The sequence below is a fragment of the Aquarana catesbeiana genome, linkage group LG04 (genome assembly GCF_042186555.1).
Source record: "Aquarana catesbeiana isolate 2022-GZ linkage group LG04, ASM4218655v1, whole genome shotgun sequence".
In the NCBI taxonomy this organism is placed as follows: Eukaryota; Metazoa; Chordata; class Amphibia; order Anura; family Ranidae; genus Aquarana; species Aquarana catesbeiana.
In genome coordinates this window covers 369,293,816-369,311,059 of record NC_133327.1, presented here as the reverse complement: position 1 = coordinate 369,311,059, position 17,244 = coordinate 369,293,816, and the positions used below count along the sequence as shown (strand labels likewise).

The following is a 17,244-nucleotide window of genomic DNA, read 5'->3' as shown; positions in this document are numbered from 1 at the left end:
ATCAGACACAGACCGGCCTGATCAGCTGCTTTCCTGGCCGATGGCGGAAGTGACAAACTACTTGTCGCTCCTGATTTCCAGGGGTTATAGAGAGAGAGGAACAAAGTCAGTTCCTCTCTCTCTGTTCAGTGCAGCAATCGCCGCCGGCCACAGTGCTCCCGGGCTCTGCGATGGGATGGTAGACCCCGGAAAAGGCGGCAGCCACAGGACCGCCACTCGCAGAAGTGATCTGAGTGGCTAATTAGCCACTCGGATCACTTCTGCCTTACTGGGAATTTCTGGCCTTACCAGGATGATTCCTGTAGGTGCAGGCATCATCCCTGTATAACTACTGAAACCCGAGGACATCCATGGACGTCCTATGGATGGCAAGTAGTTAAAGTGGAACTAAACTCTCCTATTCTTTTTAGCCAAGGAGGCTGCCATCTTGGCCTCTGATCTTCAACTGCCATGATGTTGCACATGTGATCAGTTATGACACGAGCCATTTGATGGTTTGACAGTTTGGGTGAGAGCACAACCAACGTGACAGTTACATTCCCAGCCTGTTAAATTGACGAGTTTAGTTCCGCCTTAAGAGAAATACAGAGAATTGTCATTAGGACTATTTTGAATTCCATAAATTGTATTACAGAATTCTAGAAGGATGTACTATTTAAAGTGTAACTAATGGTAATTGTTATTTTATTTTAGATAGAGAGGAGAGGGATTAGCATCCCTGTCAGGTTTTTATTGCTGTCTGTGTCCCCATTATGGAGATTCGCTCTCTCTGTCCTGGTGACTGTTATTATCGAAAGCAAAAGAAAACCCCAAATATTGCTGACTGGAACAGGAACAGAAGGAAATCTTCCAGTAGTTCTGGTGACTACTATCAATGAGCTCGGGCATTCGCTGAGCTCACCTCTATCCAAACTTCAAAGTCGCACCCTTTTTTAGTCCAATCAGCCAATTGTCATTCGCTGCCCTGCAGAGCACATAAACAAAGGGGGTTGCTGGTGACGTCAGTGTCCTGTGGACACATGCCCATATTTAGTCATTGTCAAGTCATAATTAGGGATTTTCCTCCCTTGGGAGGGATTTCCTCTTGCTTCCTGTTTTGGCTAGGGGGCAGGAACTGAAGGGAACTCTCCCCAGTAGGACAGAGATGGCAAAAAAAAACCTTACAAGGTTATAACCCTGTTTCTTTACACTTAAAGTAGTTTTAAAGCAACCCAAACAATTCTTTACCTTAATGCATTCTCTGCATTAGGGTACCCCCACCCTGAAAACTTACCTAGTTCCTTTCACCAATCCAGGACTGTCCCATCTGCAGCAGCACTCCTCTCTCTTCCTGGTCTCACTGGAGGCTCTGATGGCAGTAGGCCACTGCTGTCAGTCAATTGGCTGTAAGGAGGGAGCGGGTCACTGCTTTGTGTGTATGCTATGGAGCATATCTACATGGGTGCCCCTTATCCACTAGAGCAGGGATTTGCAATTAGCGGACCACCAGCTGTTGCAGAACTACAAGTCCCATGAGGCATAACAAGACTCCGACAGCCACAAGCATGACACTCAGAGGCAGAGGCATGATGGGACTTGTAGTTTTGCAACAGCTGGAGGTCAGCTAATTGCATATCCCTGCACTAGAGGAAACAAACAAGAGAGGGCGCACCAGCCTAGTGGGGAACACTCCAAAAACCTGGGGGGACCTCACCGTGGTCCTAATTGCTAACGCATTTTGAAGGCAACCCCTTTATCAGATCCTTTATCATCATGGGGCTCTGATGAAGAAGGGGTTGCCTTCGAAATGCGTTAGCCATTAGTACCCCATTGAGGCGGTTTTTGGAGTGTGCCAAGTCAAGGACCACTGGGCTGCAGACGTGTAGCTTGACGAGCAGTTTTTAATGCACATTTGTGAGTATAATTTAGGTTAATTTTAAATATAATAAAATACTGTGGGATAATGCACTAGGCTGGTGCGCCCTCTTTTGTTTGTTTCTTGTAGTGGCTTGAGGATGTCCCCATTCTTAGAGGGCAGCAAGGCCCCTAGAGCAGTGATAGCGAACCTTGGCACCCCAGACGTTTTGGAATTACATTTTCCATGATGCTCATGCACTCTGCAGTGTAGTTAAGCATCATAGGAAATGTAGTTCCAAAACATTTGGGGTGCCAAGGTTCGCCATCACTGCCCTAGAGTGATGCATTCGGTGGCTGCACAGAACAGAGAGAGAGGAACTGAAGTTGTTCTTCCCTCTCTGTGACCCCGGAAACAGACAGCGATGAGTATGTCGTCACTTCCAGTTCTGCCTCTCTGTTTAGCCAGCAGTTAGTGGTCAGGAAAGCAGCCAGACTGATTTGTGTCTGTTCAGCTGCATTGGAGGTCAGAGGAGAGATTTGGGGTAATAGACCCCAGATCTTTCCATAAAGAGGAACTGTCACGGCCCTTGCTGTCATAAGGGATGTTGTTCAACCCTTGTGGTAGCATAGTTTCTACCTGTCCCTGATTTGGAGGGACTGTCCCTGCTTTGGAGCAATGTCCCTCTGTCCCTCTTTCCTCCTCATTTGTCCCTCATTTTGGTCTGATCTATATAGTTATATTTGCTGCATTTGTACATTTTAAAAGCCAATATAAATGAATAGTAGTGGTAAAAAGAGTCCTTGTGGATTTAATTAACCTTTTTTTGGTTAATTCTCCTTTAAGGGGGTGTGGCAGGGGGCGTGTCCTATGCCTACATATATTTGCTAGTAGATGTCCCTCATTCCCATCTCAAAATGTTGGGAGGTATGTGTATGTACATTTTTATTTTGCCAATAGTTCAATTTTAAAGTAATTTTATGGGGTTTATTTACTAAAGCTGGAGAGTGCAAAATCAATCTCAATTCTGCATAGAAATCACCTTCTATCTTCAGCTTGTTCAATTAAAGGGGTTGTAAAGACAGAAGGTTTTTTATCTTATGGCATTCTATGCATCAAGATAAAAAGCCTTCTGTGTGTAGCAGCCCCCCTAATACTTACCTTAGGTCCCTCTCTGTCCAGCGATGTCCACGATTGTCTAAGCCGACCAAGATTCTCCTTCATGATTAGCTGAGACACAGCAGCAGCGCCACTGGCTCCCGCTGTTGTCAATCAAAGTCAGCTAGCCAAATTAGGGGAGAGAGAAGGTGGGGCCGGGTCGGGGGCTCCATGTCTGAATGGACACAGGGAGCTGTGACTCTACTCAGGTGCCCCCATAGCAAGTTGCTTGCTGTGGGGCCACTGCACAGGAGGGAGGGGCCAGGATCACAGAAGAGGAGGATCCAGGCTGCTCTGTGCAAATCCTCTGCAACAGAGCAGTTAAGTACATAGCTCCCAACTGTCCCTGATTTCGAGGGACTGTCCCTGATTTGAAGCAATGTCCCTCTGTCTCTCTTTCCCCCTCATTTGTCCCTATTTTGGTCTGATCTATATAGTTGCATATAAAATGCACTTTTTATCTTTCAAAAAGTGTTTCCCAGTGCTAAACCTTTCCTCCAAATGATAAATTGCTGCATTTGTAAATTTTAAAAGCCAATTTAAAGGAATAATAGTGGTAAAAAAAAAGACCCTTGTGGATTTAATTAACCTTTTTTTTGGTTAATTCTCCTTTAAGGGTGTGTGGCAGGGGGTGTGTCTTATGCCTACATACATTTGCTAGTAGGTGTCCCTCATTCCCATCTCAAAATGTTGGGAGGTATGTGATAAAGTAATAAAGTTAATGAAAAAAAAAATTAGAGGCAGTGTAAAAAATAAAATTTTGGATAAAAGAAATAATAACTAAAAGAAAATGTAACGCACTACCGCCCCCCCATGCTTATGCGCAAATGTGAACGCATACGTTACTCCCGCACGCCTATGTAAACGGTGATTGCACCACACATGTGAGGTATTGTCGCAAACATCAGAGTGAGAGCAATAATTCTAGTACCAGACCTGTGTATCTCTAAACTGGTAACCTGTAAAGGCGTTTAAAGTGTCGCCTGTGGAGAATTTTAACTACCGTAGTTTGCCGCCATTCATCGCAATTTTAAAGCGTGACATGTTAGGTATCTATTTACTCGGCGTAACATCATATTTTATATTTTACAAAAACATTAGGTCTTATATGTGTTTGTGTGAAATAAGATTCATTAACCGCTTGCTGACCAGTCGCCGCAGTTATACTGCGACAGGTTGGTTTGGCTTGCGTGAATTGCCATAGCTGTACGCCGGCTCGTATGTGGCGATCTGTGGGTGCTTGTGAGGAAGCCAATCATCAGGCTTGGCGGACTCGATGTCCGCCGGCCGCCCACGGTCGTTCCCCGCAGAGACAGAACGTGGATCTGCCATAGTAAACTAGGCAGATCTCCGTTCTGTCAGGGGATTACACTGAGATCCTGTCTTTCTGCTATGCATGAAGACGGATCTGTGTGTTTTCCCAGGCAGCCCATCCCCCATACAATTAGTAACACACTGAAGGAACACAGTTAACCCCTTTGATCGCCCCTGATATTAACCCCTTCCCTGCAAGTGTCATTAGTACAATAACGGTGCATATTTTTAGAACTTTATCACTGTAATAATGTCACTGGTTCCCAAAAAAAGTGTCAAAAATGTCAGTTAGGTGTCCGATCTGTCCGCCTCAATGTCGCAGTCCCACTAAAAATCGCTTATCACCACCATTACTAGTAAAAAAAATAATAAAAATGCCACAAATGTATCTCCTATTTTGTAGATGCTATAACTTTTGCGCAAAACCAATCAATAAACACTTTTTGGGATTTTTTTTACCAAAAATATGTAGCAGGATACAAATTGGCCCAAATTGTGTTTTATAGCAGAAAATAAAAAATACTGTTTTTTTTTATCAAAATTTGTATTTTTTTGTTTATAGCTAAAAAAAATAAAAACCGCAGAGGTGATCAAATACCACCAAAAGAAAGCTCTATTTGTGGAGGAAAAAAGGACAATTTTGGTTGGGTACAGCGTCACATGACCGTGCAATTGTCAGTTAAAGCGACACAGTGCTCTATCGCAAAAAATGGCCTGGTCATTAAGAGGGAAAATCCTTCCAGTCCTTATACAAGAGTTCCACCGATTTTTATTTTTATTTTAAAGTCAGCAGCTACAAATACTGCAGTTGCTGACTTTTAAAATAAGGACACTTACCTGTCCAGGGCGCCTGCGATGTCCTCACCCGAAGTCGATCTGTCCCTCGGTTCTTGGGTGGAGGCGCCGCCATCTTTGGTAAGGGAATCAGGAAGTGAAGCCTTGCGGCTTCACAGCACGGTTCCCTACTGCACATGCGCAAGTCACGCTGCGCGATCCCACTGGTCCCTGCTGTCTTCTGGGACCTGTGTGTCTCCCAGAAGACAGCGGGGGGGGGGGGAGGAGGCGCTGGATATAGCATAGATATCTGCGGATACTGCCGCTATCTATGTCCTGAAGTGGGAGCAAATGCCTGGATTATACAGGTACCTGCTCTCCCCTCCCCCCTGAAAGGTGCCAAATGTGACACTGAAGGGGGGTGGGGGGAATCCGAAAAGCGGAAGTTCCATTTTTGGGTGGAACTCCGCTTTAAGTGGTTAAAGTGTATTTTTTCCCCAAAAATTGCATTTGAAGAAACGCTGCACAAATACCGTGTGACAGAAAAAATTGCAACACCCATCATTTTATTCTATAGGGCCCCTGCTAAAAAATATGAATAATGTTTGGGGGTTCTAGGTAAATTTTCTAGCAAAAAAAGATTTTTACATGTAGGAGCGAAGTGTTAGAAGTGGTTAATGAAAAAAAAAATGCCTTCAGTTCTACTTTAAGATAATTAGAGTCCTCTTTTTTTTTCTTGTGCAGTAGAAATGTGGCTGCAGTATAAGTGTATGAGTGGTGCACAGGAATGGGACGTGTTAGCTGCACTTCCTGTGTTATCACACACAGACTATAGAAGAATGACACCCCAGTGTCCTCCACATGAACACACACAACCGAAACTTCCCGCCCCTCGCCTGGATATGATCACATGACAGCCCCAGAGTCATAGCTAGGCGCGATCACATGACCGTGATGTCATCAGCTGTCCACTAAGAAGGTAACGTGTGTACAGGTGAGTGTTTGGGAATAGCGGACATAGTGTAGGAGTGGTGTATGGTGCTCCGGGCTGTCATGTGACATGTCATTAGGACCTGACAGCCCGGCATTCTGTCTTGTATGTTCTGTGCTGTGTACACAGGCGCTGTAGGGGCTGTTTGCTTCATTTGGAAGCTTCTTTTCGGATTTGTCCATTACTAGTAGAGGGTCTTCTTATCTACATGGCAGTTCCCCCTTCAGTTAGTGTGCATACATCTGCAATATGATAGAGGGTCTATGCAGAATTCCTCCTCTATGCCCCCTCCAGGATAAATAGAACTCTCTCTGTCTGATTGCTGGGTTAGGAAAAAAAAACTTTTACAAATCTCTTTTTACACCTTAAAATGGAACCAAACTCTTCTATCCTTCACAGCCACAGAAGATGCCATTATAGTCTCTGTTTGATTTGCGGTTGTCATGGTGCCGGACATGCACCAAACAGCAATACCACCTAATATTGAGGAGGTCCCCTTTCTGCCCTGATCCGTCATTGCTCCACTAGACCTCGGAAGGTATGCTGTGGAATCTGGCAGAAAGCCTACAGTGTAAAGTGGTTGTAAACGTTCGATTAAAAAATTAACAAACATGCCTATACTTTCCTGCTCTCTGTAATGGTTTTGCAGCCCCGATCCTCTTCTTCTGGATTCGCCTGCCGGCGCTCCAGACCCCTCCTCTTCATCAGGTCCCCTCTCTGCCGAGTCCTGCTGCTGCGTCCATTGGCACAGACAGCAGGACTCTGCCCCTCTCCTGTGTCACAGCTTTTGATTGGACAGATTTGTCAATGAGCAGAATGGCTGGAGCCGCTGCGCTCGTGCACATCGCTAGATCAGCTCAAGTTCAGATAAGAAAAAGGGGGGGGAGGGGCGTCAGTGGGGCGCAGAGTGCCCCGTCACTGGCGTCGGTGGGGGGCAGAGTGCCCCGTCACTGGCGTCGGTGGGAGGCAGGGTGCCCCGTCACTGGCGTCGGTGGGAGGCAGGGTGCCCCGTCACTGGCGTCGGTGGGGGGCAGAGTGCCCCGTCACTGGCGTCGGTGGGAGGCAGAGTGCCCCGTCACTGGCGTCGGTGGGAGGCAGAGTGCCCCGTCACTGGCGTCGGTGGGAGGCAGAGTGCCCCGTCACTGGCGTCGGTGGGAGGCAGGGTGCCCCGTCACTGGCGTCGGTGGGAGGCAGGGTGCCCCGTCACTGGCGTTGGTGGGAGGCAGGGTGCCCCGTCACTGGCGTCGGTGGGAGGCAGGGTGCCCCGTCACTGGCGTCGGTGGGAGGCAGGGTGCCCCGTCACTGGCGTCGGTGGGAGGCAGGGTGCCCCGTCACTGGCGTCGGTGGGAGGCAGGGTGCCCCGTCACTGGCGTCGGTGGGAGGCAGGGTGCCCCGTCACTGGCGTCGGTGGGAGGCAGGGTGCCCCGTCACTGGCGTCGGTGGGAGGCAGGGTGCCCCGTCACTGGCGTCGGTGGGAGGCAGGGTGCCCCGTCACTGGCGTCGGTGGGAGGCAGGGTGCCCCGTCACTGGCGTCGATGGGAGGCAGAGTGCCTCGTATTAGTGGGAAAAATAGTGCCCCGAGGGACAGATAAAGGCAAGCACAGGGCTGCAGTTTGGAAACCACTGGCTCATAGGAATGCACATGGCAGCAATAATGCTGTACCAATAAAATGATGAAATAACTTGAAATGTTTTGCTTTTATTTCAGTGAAAGGCTCCACTGTACATTATGGAAGAGGCATCCGCCTCTCAGCCAGAGGAAGCACCAGATGTGCAGATTAATATTCAGTGCAGAGCTCACATGGATAGCCTGCTCTGCTGCTTAGAAGAGCAGAGGAAAAAGAACTTCCTATGTGACATAACAGTGATAGTGGAAGGTGTGCAGTTTCGAGCACACAAGGCTTTACTGGCAGCTAGCAGCGAATATTTCTCCATCATGTTTGCTGATGAAGGAGATGTTGGACAGTCTGTTTATGTGATGGAAGGAGTGGTTGCTGAGATCTTTGAAATGCTTCTTCAGTTTATCTATACTGGAAATGTGAATGCAAGTGAAAAGTGCCTACAACAAGTAGTGGCCTCTGCTCATGTATTAAAAGTCGACAGTCTGGTAAAAGCCTACACTGATTACCAGGAAGGCAAAAACCAAGACAACCTACATCCTGATGAATCTGATGCTACCATAACAGATAGCGATGTACCAAAGCGAAAACGAGGAAGACCAAAGAAACCGCCTGCAGAAGAGAAAACAAATGAAGATGGTATTCTCATGGTACAACCTGAGGCAGAAGGAGAAATCACAGAACACAGCAATGAAAAGAGTGTTCTTGTTGACTCTGTGTTAAACGAAGAAGAAGTTATTACTGATTATGCAGCGGAGGTAACGTGTGATCTGAACTCCAGGCCTGTGGAAGGACAAGGGTTTTTCAAGAGACACAGCAAGCGCAAAGCCCAGAGACCTGTTAAACTGCAAGACTACAGACTTGCAGAGGAAAATGATGAGCACGAAGCAGGAAAGCATAATATAAAGAAAAAGAAACCATCAAGCTCTGAATATCAATGCAAGGATTGTGGCAAAGCCTTTAAATACAGGCACTTCTTGGCTATTCATCGCAGAACTCACACAGGTACAAAGTAAACATTTTAAATGTAAAGGTAAACTGTAATAGTTTGTGGTCCATTTAGTTAACTTTTAAAGTGTTAACTAATATATCAATTGTTCCTTTATAAGCTCTTCATTTCTGCACATAAAAATGTAATACGGGGGCTTAAGTGTAATTAAACCTCTGCGCTACCAAAGTGTAGAAAATTACATAAAACAAAAATAAGTGTTCAAGGTGAAATAATTAGTGGCTGTGTTGGTGGTTGAAACCGAGCTGCTGCATCCACTTATTGTGTTCCCACAAAGTAAGACCAGTGTAAAATGTAAAAGTTGGTGTTGCACAGGCTCTATCATGTGTTGACTATCACCAATAAAATCTGTATAGAAATCCTGGAATATAAACCATAAACAACATATATGATGTGAAAAATAAGTATAAACATATAACGTGCATTATATGGTGCAATCCATTGCAAAGGTGTATTGTTAAATGATAATATATAACAGTTCTTTCTCCAGCGGTGATATGCCAAATATGATCACTATTTTCCAAATAAGTTGCTGCTTCCGTGCATATAAAAATAAGACCCGTTGTGCTTTCACCTCCTAGTGACACCTCCTATGCTCCCAGAACTCTCACCTTTAAAAGCAATCAAATAAGCCTTCTAGTTGTGATAATTGGGATGATACTGCATAAATCCTGGCTCCATTCCAGATATTCTAAAGATATCCAGGTAACCCTTATTAGCTGTTCCTTTAGACTCCATATATTAGGGTAATAGAAAGTACCGGTAATCCTCCATTGTGTAGTATTTTTAAAAGCAATAATTTATTAACAATAGTAATTCTTACATGTAAAAACGCTCTGTAGTGTTTTTTTTTTTTTTCTTTTTCTACATACTGTCACCAGTACAGCATTATCATATGACTGGTGTGGCGGTGATCCGATGAAAGTGTAACTGGTGAAAGAATGCAAAAAAATAAATACTGTATTTATCGGCATATAACACGCACCTTCAAATTAAGAGGGAAGTTTCAGGAAACTTTTTTTTTTTTTTTTAAATAAACCACTTTAAAGCAAAATAATGGTCAGTGGCCATCAATGCAGCCTGATTTGTGCCCATCTACGTGCAGCCTGATTACATGCAGCCTGATTTGTGCCCATCTGCAGCCTCAATGCAGCCTGATTAGTGCCCATCTGCAGCCTGATCTGCGCCCATCTGCAGCCAATCTCCCATCAATGCAGCCTCACCATCTATCCTCAATGCAGTGCAGGAAATCACAGAGCCGTCATCTCCTGTTTACTTGGCTCTCAGTCGGCAGTCAAACACACAGTCCCGCCTCCGCCATCAGCATTGGACCAGCTCCTGTGATAGACAGTGAGAGCCGAGTAAACAGGAGATGACAACTCTGAGGTACACTATCTGCGTATAACATGCACCCGTGATTTGCCCCCTATTTTCAGGGGGAAAAGTGCATGTTATATGCTGATAAATACGGTAAATGAATATTTATAACCATCTTTTCTTATCATTTTTTACTTTTTTTGTTTTTTGAACATCTTGCCATCAGGGTAGTTCAGTTTCACCTTAGTGACACTGTACTACTCTGAGGGGGATAATTTGTGTTTTTTTTTTTTTTGTTTGTTTGGTTTTTTTTTTTGTTTTTTCACACTGTTATTGCTTATACAGTGATGATTAATATATAAGCAATCATTTTAGCTGTCATGAATAGGGTTACAATTATGAACAGTTTCTTTATGGTGGTGATTTGTGATTGGCTAAAACTAATTACATGGTACAGGTAGCCAGGTACCATGTGATTTCTGTGGGCAAATCACAGTTCACAACTATAAGCAAGCTGTTCATGAATGTAAATTAATTCATAACAGTTTGTTTACATTGTTATCATGTGATCGCTATGACCAATTATAGAAATCGGACAATACACGTTTGCTGCGTGCCCCTAACCCGGAACAAGCTGGATGATGTACAAGTATGTGATCCAGCCTGCTTGTGCCGCTCGCCTGCAGTAAATGTGTGTGAGGTGTGTCCCTCCTCTGACTCAATTAACTGTGTGTGTTAATAGAGCTAAACAAAATGTAAAGATATAACATTTTATGTTATTCTCAGTCCTGAAAAATGGTGAATAAAGTGATAAAATGATTTAGCAGAACTGTAAGGAGTAATTGAAGATTAGAATCTCTGCCTATTATATATATATTTTTTTTTAAATTTTAATTCTATGTGTAGCTTCCTGCCTCTCTTGTATGGGCCAAGGGTTCGCCAAGAAAAAAAAATTGTCAGAAAATGTACTTCTCCCACACTATCCAAAACCAAAAAAATGTCTGGAGTTAAGCAGTGATTTTGACTAAAAATAATATTTATATGGTTTCCATAAGTTTTATTTTTTGTTGTAGATCAGTTTCTATTGAGGGGCCTTTCCATATTGATGTACCCACTAGGACTGGGCCCAAAGTGGATGCCACAATCAGTTTTGAAATCCTACATTATTCATTATTCCAATCCAATCCCACGCTTTATTATATTGTAACTGATTCTCTGTTGTGTGCAAAGACTGCCCATACACCTTTTTTACAATCTGATTGTAAAACCTTCTTTAGATCTGCCATCAACTGTGTAGCACAAGGGCCTGCCTGATTTAATATAAATAGAATGGATTGTTTAGATTTGTCTTTATTTGTGCATAGATTGTGCAGTCTAATTGTATAATGTATGTCCACCTTAATTCGTTATGTTTCTCATTTCAGGTGAGCGCCCTTTTAGGTGTGGGGAGTGTGGAAAAGGATTTTCCCAGAAGCATTCTCTACAGGCCCATGAACGTGCACACACTGGGGAGAGACCCTATAACTGTACTGTGTGCAATAAATCTCTAGCAACAAGGAACTCACTGATGGAGCACATGAATTTACATGAAGGTAAATGAGTATTTTGTAAATCTACTATCATCTTTTTTTGGAATATGGTCTTGCCATCTTCCGCCTGCGTTATAGCCAAATGATGGCTACAGCGCGGGCTCACATTGCCGGGATGGCATCTATGGACATCCTCCTGTGATCGTGCTTCCCGCGTGCCCCCTTAGGACACAGCTAATCACAGATGAGGGGAAAAAAAGCCAATCGCTGTAGCTTTTTACTATGTGACCAGCTGTGACCAATCACAGCTGATCAGTGTAAACTGTATTTGCGGGTTATTGGCAGTCCTTTCCTCACATTGACAGCGTGTGATGACTGGAGAGCTGTTAACCGGCAAATCCACACAGGGGACATCTACACTGAAAATCAGTGCAGCCTTTCAGTGTACATCCGTACAGCCTATCAAAGCAGCCTCATCAGCACACATCAGTGAAAGAAAACAATTACTTCTTTTGAATTTTTTTAATTTATTATTATTTTTTTTGTAATTTTCGGGCTTTCTTCGTTTGTTTAGCAAATAGAAAACCCAGTGGTGATTAATACTAGGCACCTTTACCCCCTTTCTGTCCAGGCTAACTTTTAGCTTTCAGCACTGTCACACATTCATTGACAATTGCACGATCATGCAGCGCTGTACCTAAATAAAATTTTTATCATTGAGCTTTCTTTTGTTGGTATTTAATCACCACTGGGTTTTTTTATTTTTTGCTAAAAAAAAAAAAAAAAGACATAAAATGTTGTAAATAGGTAACTTTTCTCCGTCACTGATGAGGCTGCACTGATGGGAAGTGATAGGCTGCACTGATGAGATGGCACTGAAGGGCATTGATGAGGTAGCACTGATGCGGAGGCACAGATTGGCCTCACTGATGGGCACAGATTGGCCTCACTGATGGGCACAGATTGGCCTCATGGATGGGCACAGTTGAGGCTGTACTGATAATCGGAGGAACTAATGCACTAGTGCTCTGATTATCGGTACAGGCCTCTCTTCTCCTTACACTCTGTCAGTGTGAGGAGAGGAAAGCCGATAACCAGCATTTCCTTGTTTACATGTGATTAGCTGTGATTGAACACAGCTCATCACATGGGTAAAGAGCTCAGCTCTTTACAGAGGTCGGGGTCAAGCCGCGTTCCAGGAACGCGGCATGGCCGTGATCGCGCAATGGCGGTGAGACTGGGGTGATGTCATATGACGTCGCCCCAGAACAACAGAGCAACCCGCCCGCTGTCATTTGTCTATACAGCTGGCGGGAGGTAGTTAAATGCCACCAAAGAATTCTCCATCTGTTTTAAAAAAAAAAATGATGATAATTTTGTTTGGGTACAGTGTTGCATGGCCGTGCGATTTGTCATTTAAAGTGCAACAGCGCTGAAAACTGAAAATTTGCTTGGACAGGAAAGGGGTGAAAGTGCCCCGTAGGCAAGTGGTTAGATCACTGTTTCTCAACCGTTTTCCAGTCAGGGCACACTTTACAATTCTGCGCAATCTCGAGACACCATATTCTAAAATTTAAAAAAAAGCAAAATAGTTTTACATAACTCAGCAACATCCACACATATAGGACACCCAACATTAGAGGTCCTGTATTCTTCCAAAGCAAATACACCTTTGTACGCTGGTACTGACTAATTCCAGTGTTTCTCTCCCTCACTCAGCTAATGTGACCCCAGTGATAATTGAGAGGGACAGGGTAGGAGCAAACAAGGATGCTGTGCAGGCACCCAACATCCACCTTATCAATCTATAATATCATTGGTTGTTGGGGTGCCAGTAGCTAGAAGGTTGTAATGTAATGAAAACCTGTGGCTTTGTGTAACTAAAAGGCAGGCTTCATTCACCTGCTGGCTAGTATACAGTTTTTACCAATTGTTAGCCAAGAAGCCCCTAAAGAAACCTGGAGGCACCCTGGATGAAAAAGGCTGGTCTAGAGGCAAACAGAAACATTTCATGGTCTATATATAATCATTTATTGCCATTTTCTTACACAATTTCCAGATCTGTCATTCATGTCCTGGTTTTGCCATGGTTAGCCTGGCCATACATTAGAGAATTTTCTTGTACAAAATTATCTTTTAGATTTACCAAAACCATATAACATAAGGTCAGATCTAAACACTTTCATTTTGTATGCAGTCAGGTAGGCCCTTGCACTACATACTTGAAGGTAAATCTAAAGAAAATTGAATAATGTATGGCCAGCTTTGTCTTTTGTAACCATGTTCCAGATGAAAGAGGTGGGAAGCTGGGGAAAGAGATTACAGTTTATGGAGAGATGTGAGTTGCACACTGGGCAGCCAGTAGTAGAAGTTGAGTGCTCTGTCATCAGGTTACATGTCATGCAGTGTGTTCATTCAATGTTTTTTCTGCAAGCGTCTTCCAGGACAGCCCATCAGACCTTGGGCTCCTCCTACCAGGACAGGAAACACGTCACCCCCACCAGATAAAAGGGCGGTCCTCCAGGCCCATGTCAGTTATTTGTGTTTCCTCCGGACGGGGGGTAACATGTTTATGGAACCTGCTCCCATAGGCCTTATAAGCAGGGGCTTTGTATGGCTATTTTCTGGGGCATATCACTTACCTCTTCCTCTGCCAGAAGCAGCACACCGCTGGGGAGGTTGGCTGTGCTGCTGTTCCCTGTCCTCAGTGCCTGGAGAGGGCCAGGACCGGTGTGAGGTCGTGCCCCTAGCGCAGTGTATTGCACTATAGCTCAGCTGAGCTTCGGTTGTCCTTCCCTGCCGACAGCGTGGCTGATCTGAGCAGGGAATGGAGGAAGCTGCAGCGCTCGAGGGGGCGGAGCTATTGCACTCCAAGCTGGCCCACAGGAAGTGCCTGGAGAGGGTTACTTCCGAGGCATATGACCTCATCATCGGGCGCCGGAGACGAGGTTCCAGTCTTCATAAACGGCGCGAACAGAGAACGCTGGCTGCTGGTGTTTCTTGGTGTTAAGCAGCCAGGCTGTGGATGACCAAGAGGGGCAGAATGGATCCTCCTGCAGTACCTGCACAGGCAGTGGATACAGTTCCCAACATCAGCACCTCACAGGAAAGCCTGGGGTGTTCCGTCACCACCTTGCTATACCTGTGAGTGTTCCCTCCCCCTCCCCCCTCTGTAGTAGTGGGTGTAAGGGGACACATTTCCTCCCTCCTGCACGTGGTGTTACGGAGTGATTGGGTGGCTTTAATTACATTGTGGGTCATTTATTTTGGTCTTGCAGACCAAGACTCAGGACAAGGCCCAAGTGCAGCCACTTAAAAGGAAATGTGCGGTTTGCGCAAAGAAATTGAGCTCCTCATGGAGCAAAGCAGTTTGTCGCACCTGTATAGAAGGCCTAGTAAAGGATGACCTGGTTGCCTCTTGCCAGAAGATGCTTACTTCTGTTAGGGATGAGCTTGCGTCCACCTTCAGTTCCTTTAGAACGCTTATTGACAAGCTCCAGACTCCAGCAGAGAGTCCGTCTTCACTGAAGGCGTCAGTAAGCACTCCGCAGCAGGCAGAGAGTGAGGACTCTGAGGCTGAGGTCAGATCTACCCATTCTTCTCTGGAAGAATCATGGTCAGATACAGAGCCCAGAGATAGAGAATCCACTCGAGGCTCAAGATTTAAGTTATCTGTTGAGGATGTAGATGACATATTAAAGGCTATCTATACTACCCTTGAATTAAAAGAGGAAGAGGTTCAGTTATCCAAACATGATCTTATGTATAAAGGATTGCATAAGAGAAAATCGAGAGTTTTTCCAGTTCATAGTTCTTTGGTTGATACTATTAAACTGGAATGGGATAATCCTGAGAGAAAACCATTCTTCTCTAGTAACCTAAAAAGGAGGTTTCCTTTTGATGAGGACACTGCGCAGCCATGGAATAAGAATCCCGTTAGACGCACCTCTTTCAAAGGTTTCAAAAAACTCGGACCTGGCGTTCGATGATATGGGTACGCTTAAGGATCCGATGGACAAGAGGGGGGATATCCTTCTCCACAGAGCCTGGGACTCAGCAGTTGGAAACCTGAAACCAGCTCTGGCTTCCACTTGTGTGGCCAGAAATCTGGAGGTTTGGTTGACTCAGATTCAGTCACATCTGTCAGCAGGTACCTCCAGAGAGCAAGTCTTTTCCTTTCCTATTTCAGGCAGTGGGTTTTTGGCAGATTCTTCCGCTGAGTCAGTAAGAATGTCAGCCAGGAATTCGGCTCTAGTGAACTCGGCCAGGAGAAGCCTTTGGCTTAAGACCTGGTCAGGGGACTCGGCCTCCAAGTTGCGCCTTTGTGGCCTTCCTTTAACTGGCGATCATTTATTTGGCCCAGGTCTACAGGAGGCACTGGAACGCACGGCTGATAAGAAAAAGGCATTTCCAGAGAAAAAGAGAGTTCAGACAGCCAGAAAAAATTTTCGTGGCCAAAGCAGGCAACAGAGTCCTAGAGAAAAGGACAGCAGGCCGAAAAAGCATTGGACTGGGCACAAAGGCAGAGGCAAAGGGGGAGTGCTGTTTAACCCTCCTCAACAGCCCGCCAAGCCGCAGTGACTTGTGTTCCCCGGTGGGAGGGAGATTGAGGGCCTTCCTCCCACAGTGGGCAGCAGTCACTCTGAGCCCCTTCGTCCTGGACCTAGTGACCAACGGGTACAGGCTGGAGTTTGTTCACCAACCACCAGAACGTTTGTTGGTCACATTTCCTCCACAAGATCAGGAGAAAGCGAGGGCTCTGGGTCTCCAGATCGGAGACTTATTAGATCAAAAAGTACTGATTCCTGTTCCTCGATCGGAGCAGGGCAAGGGATTCTATTCCCATGTATTTGTGGTCAGAAAGCCGGCAGGAAAGTTTCGACTTATCCTGAATCTCCGGACCTTAAACAAGTCCATCAGATACAAGCATTTCCGTATGGAGTTTACAATCAAAAACCTACTATACCCAAACTGCTTTATGGCCACGTTGGACTTAAGGGATGCTTATCTTCACATCCCTATCCATCCAGCCTTCCAAAAGTTTTTGAGATTGGCAGTGAAGACGGGTATGGGGACCCGACATTTTCAATTTCAGGCCCTCCCCTTCGGTCTTTCCTCAGCCCCACGCATCTTTACGAAGGTGTTGGGGGAAGCGCTGGCTCCACTAAGATTAAAGGCAATAACGATTATCCCTTACTTAGATGACCTCCTGATAGTGGCAAAATCATACCAAAGGCTGTTGGAGGATCTCCAGGCTGTACAGGACTTCTTACAGTCCCTAGGCTGGCTAATAAACAAAGAAAAATCGTCTTTGATTCCGGCCCAGAAAGTAACTTATCTGGGTTACGATTTTTGCTCAGTGAACCAAAGAGTTTTTCTTCCTCAGGAGAAGATTCCCAAAGTGTTCCAGACTATGTCAGCATTGCAGACCAACCAGTCGGTTTCTCTGACAGGTGTCGAGGGCAGTGGGTCTCCTCATGTTTTCCCGCAGTACCATGGGCGAGACTCCGTCAGCGTCCGTTACAAAGGTTTCTTTTAAGAAACTGGGACGGGGACGTAAGGTCCCTGGAGTCAAGGATCTGGCTTCCCGACAGGATAAAAAGAAGCCGGTGGTGGTGGAGAGCTGGTCAGCACCTAGCAGGAGGTCTCCCATGGTCCTTTCCCATTTCCCGAAGGATTACCACGGATGCGAGTTCCTG

The 17,244-nt window shown here is 45.4% G+C and overlaps 1 protein-coding gene across 2 annotated transcripts in view; it reads left to right on the top strand.

Annotated features, from left to right (window-relative positions):
- The first annotated feature begins 5,988 nt into the window (after nucleotides 1-5,988).
- Nucleotides 5,989-17,244, top strand: part of ZBTB24 (zinc finger and BTB domain containing 24) — a 33,667-nt gene continuing 22,411 nt past the window's right edge. For both annotated transcript variants that reach the window (XM_073627059.1, XM_073627057.1), the window contains exons 1-3: nucleotides 5,989-6,074; nucleotides 7,780-8,695; nucleotides 11,441-11,608. In XM_073627059.1, coding sequence (XP_073483160.1) covers nucleotides 7,801-8,695; nucleotides 11,441-11,608 — 1,063 coding nt within the window. In that variant the 5' untranslated portion in view covers nucleotides 5,989-6,074; nucleotides 7,780-7,800. The remainder of the gene's footprint in view (nucleotides 6,075-7,779; nucleotides 8,696-11,440; nucleotides 11,609-17,244) is intronic.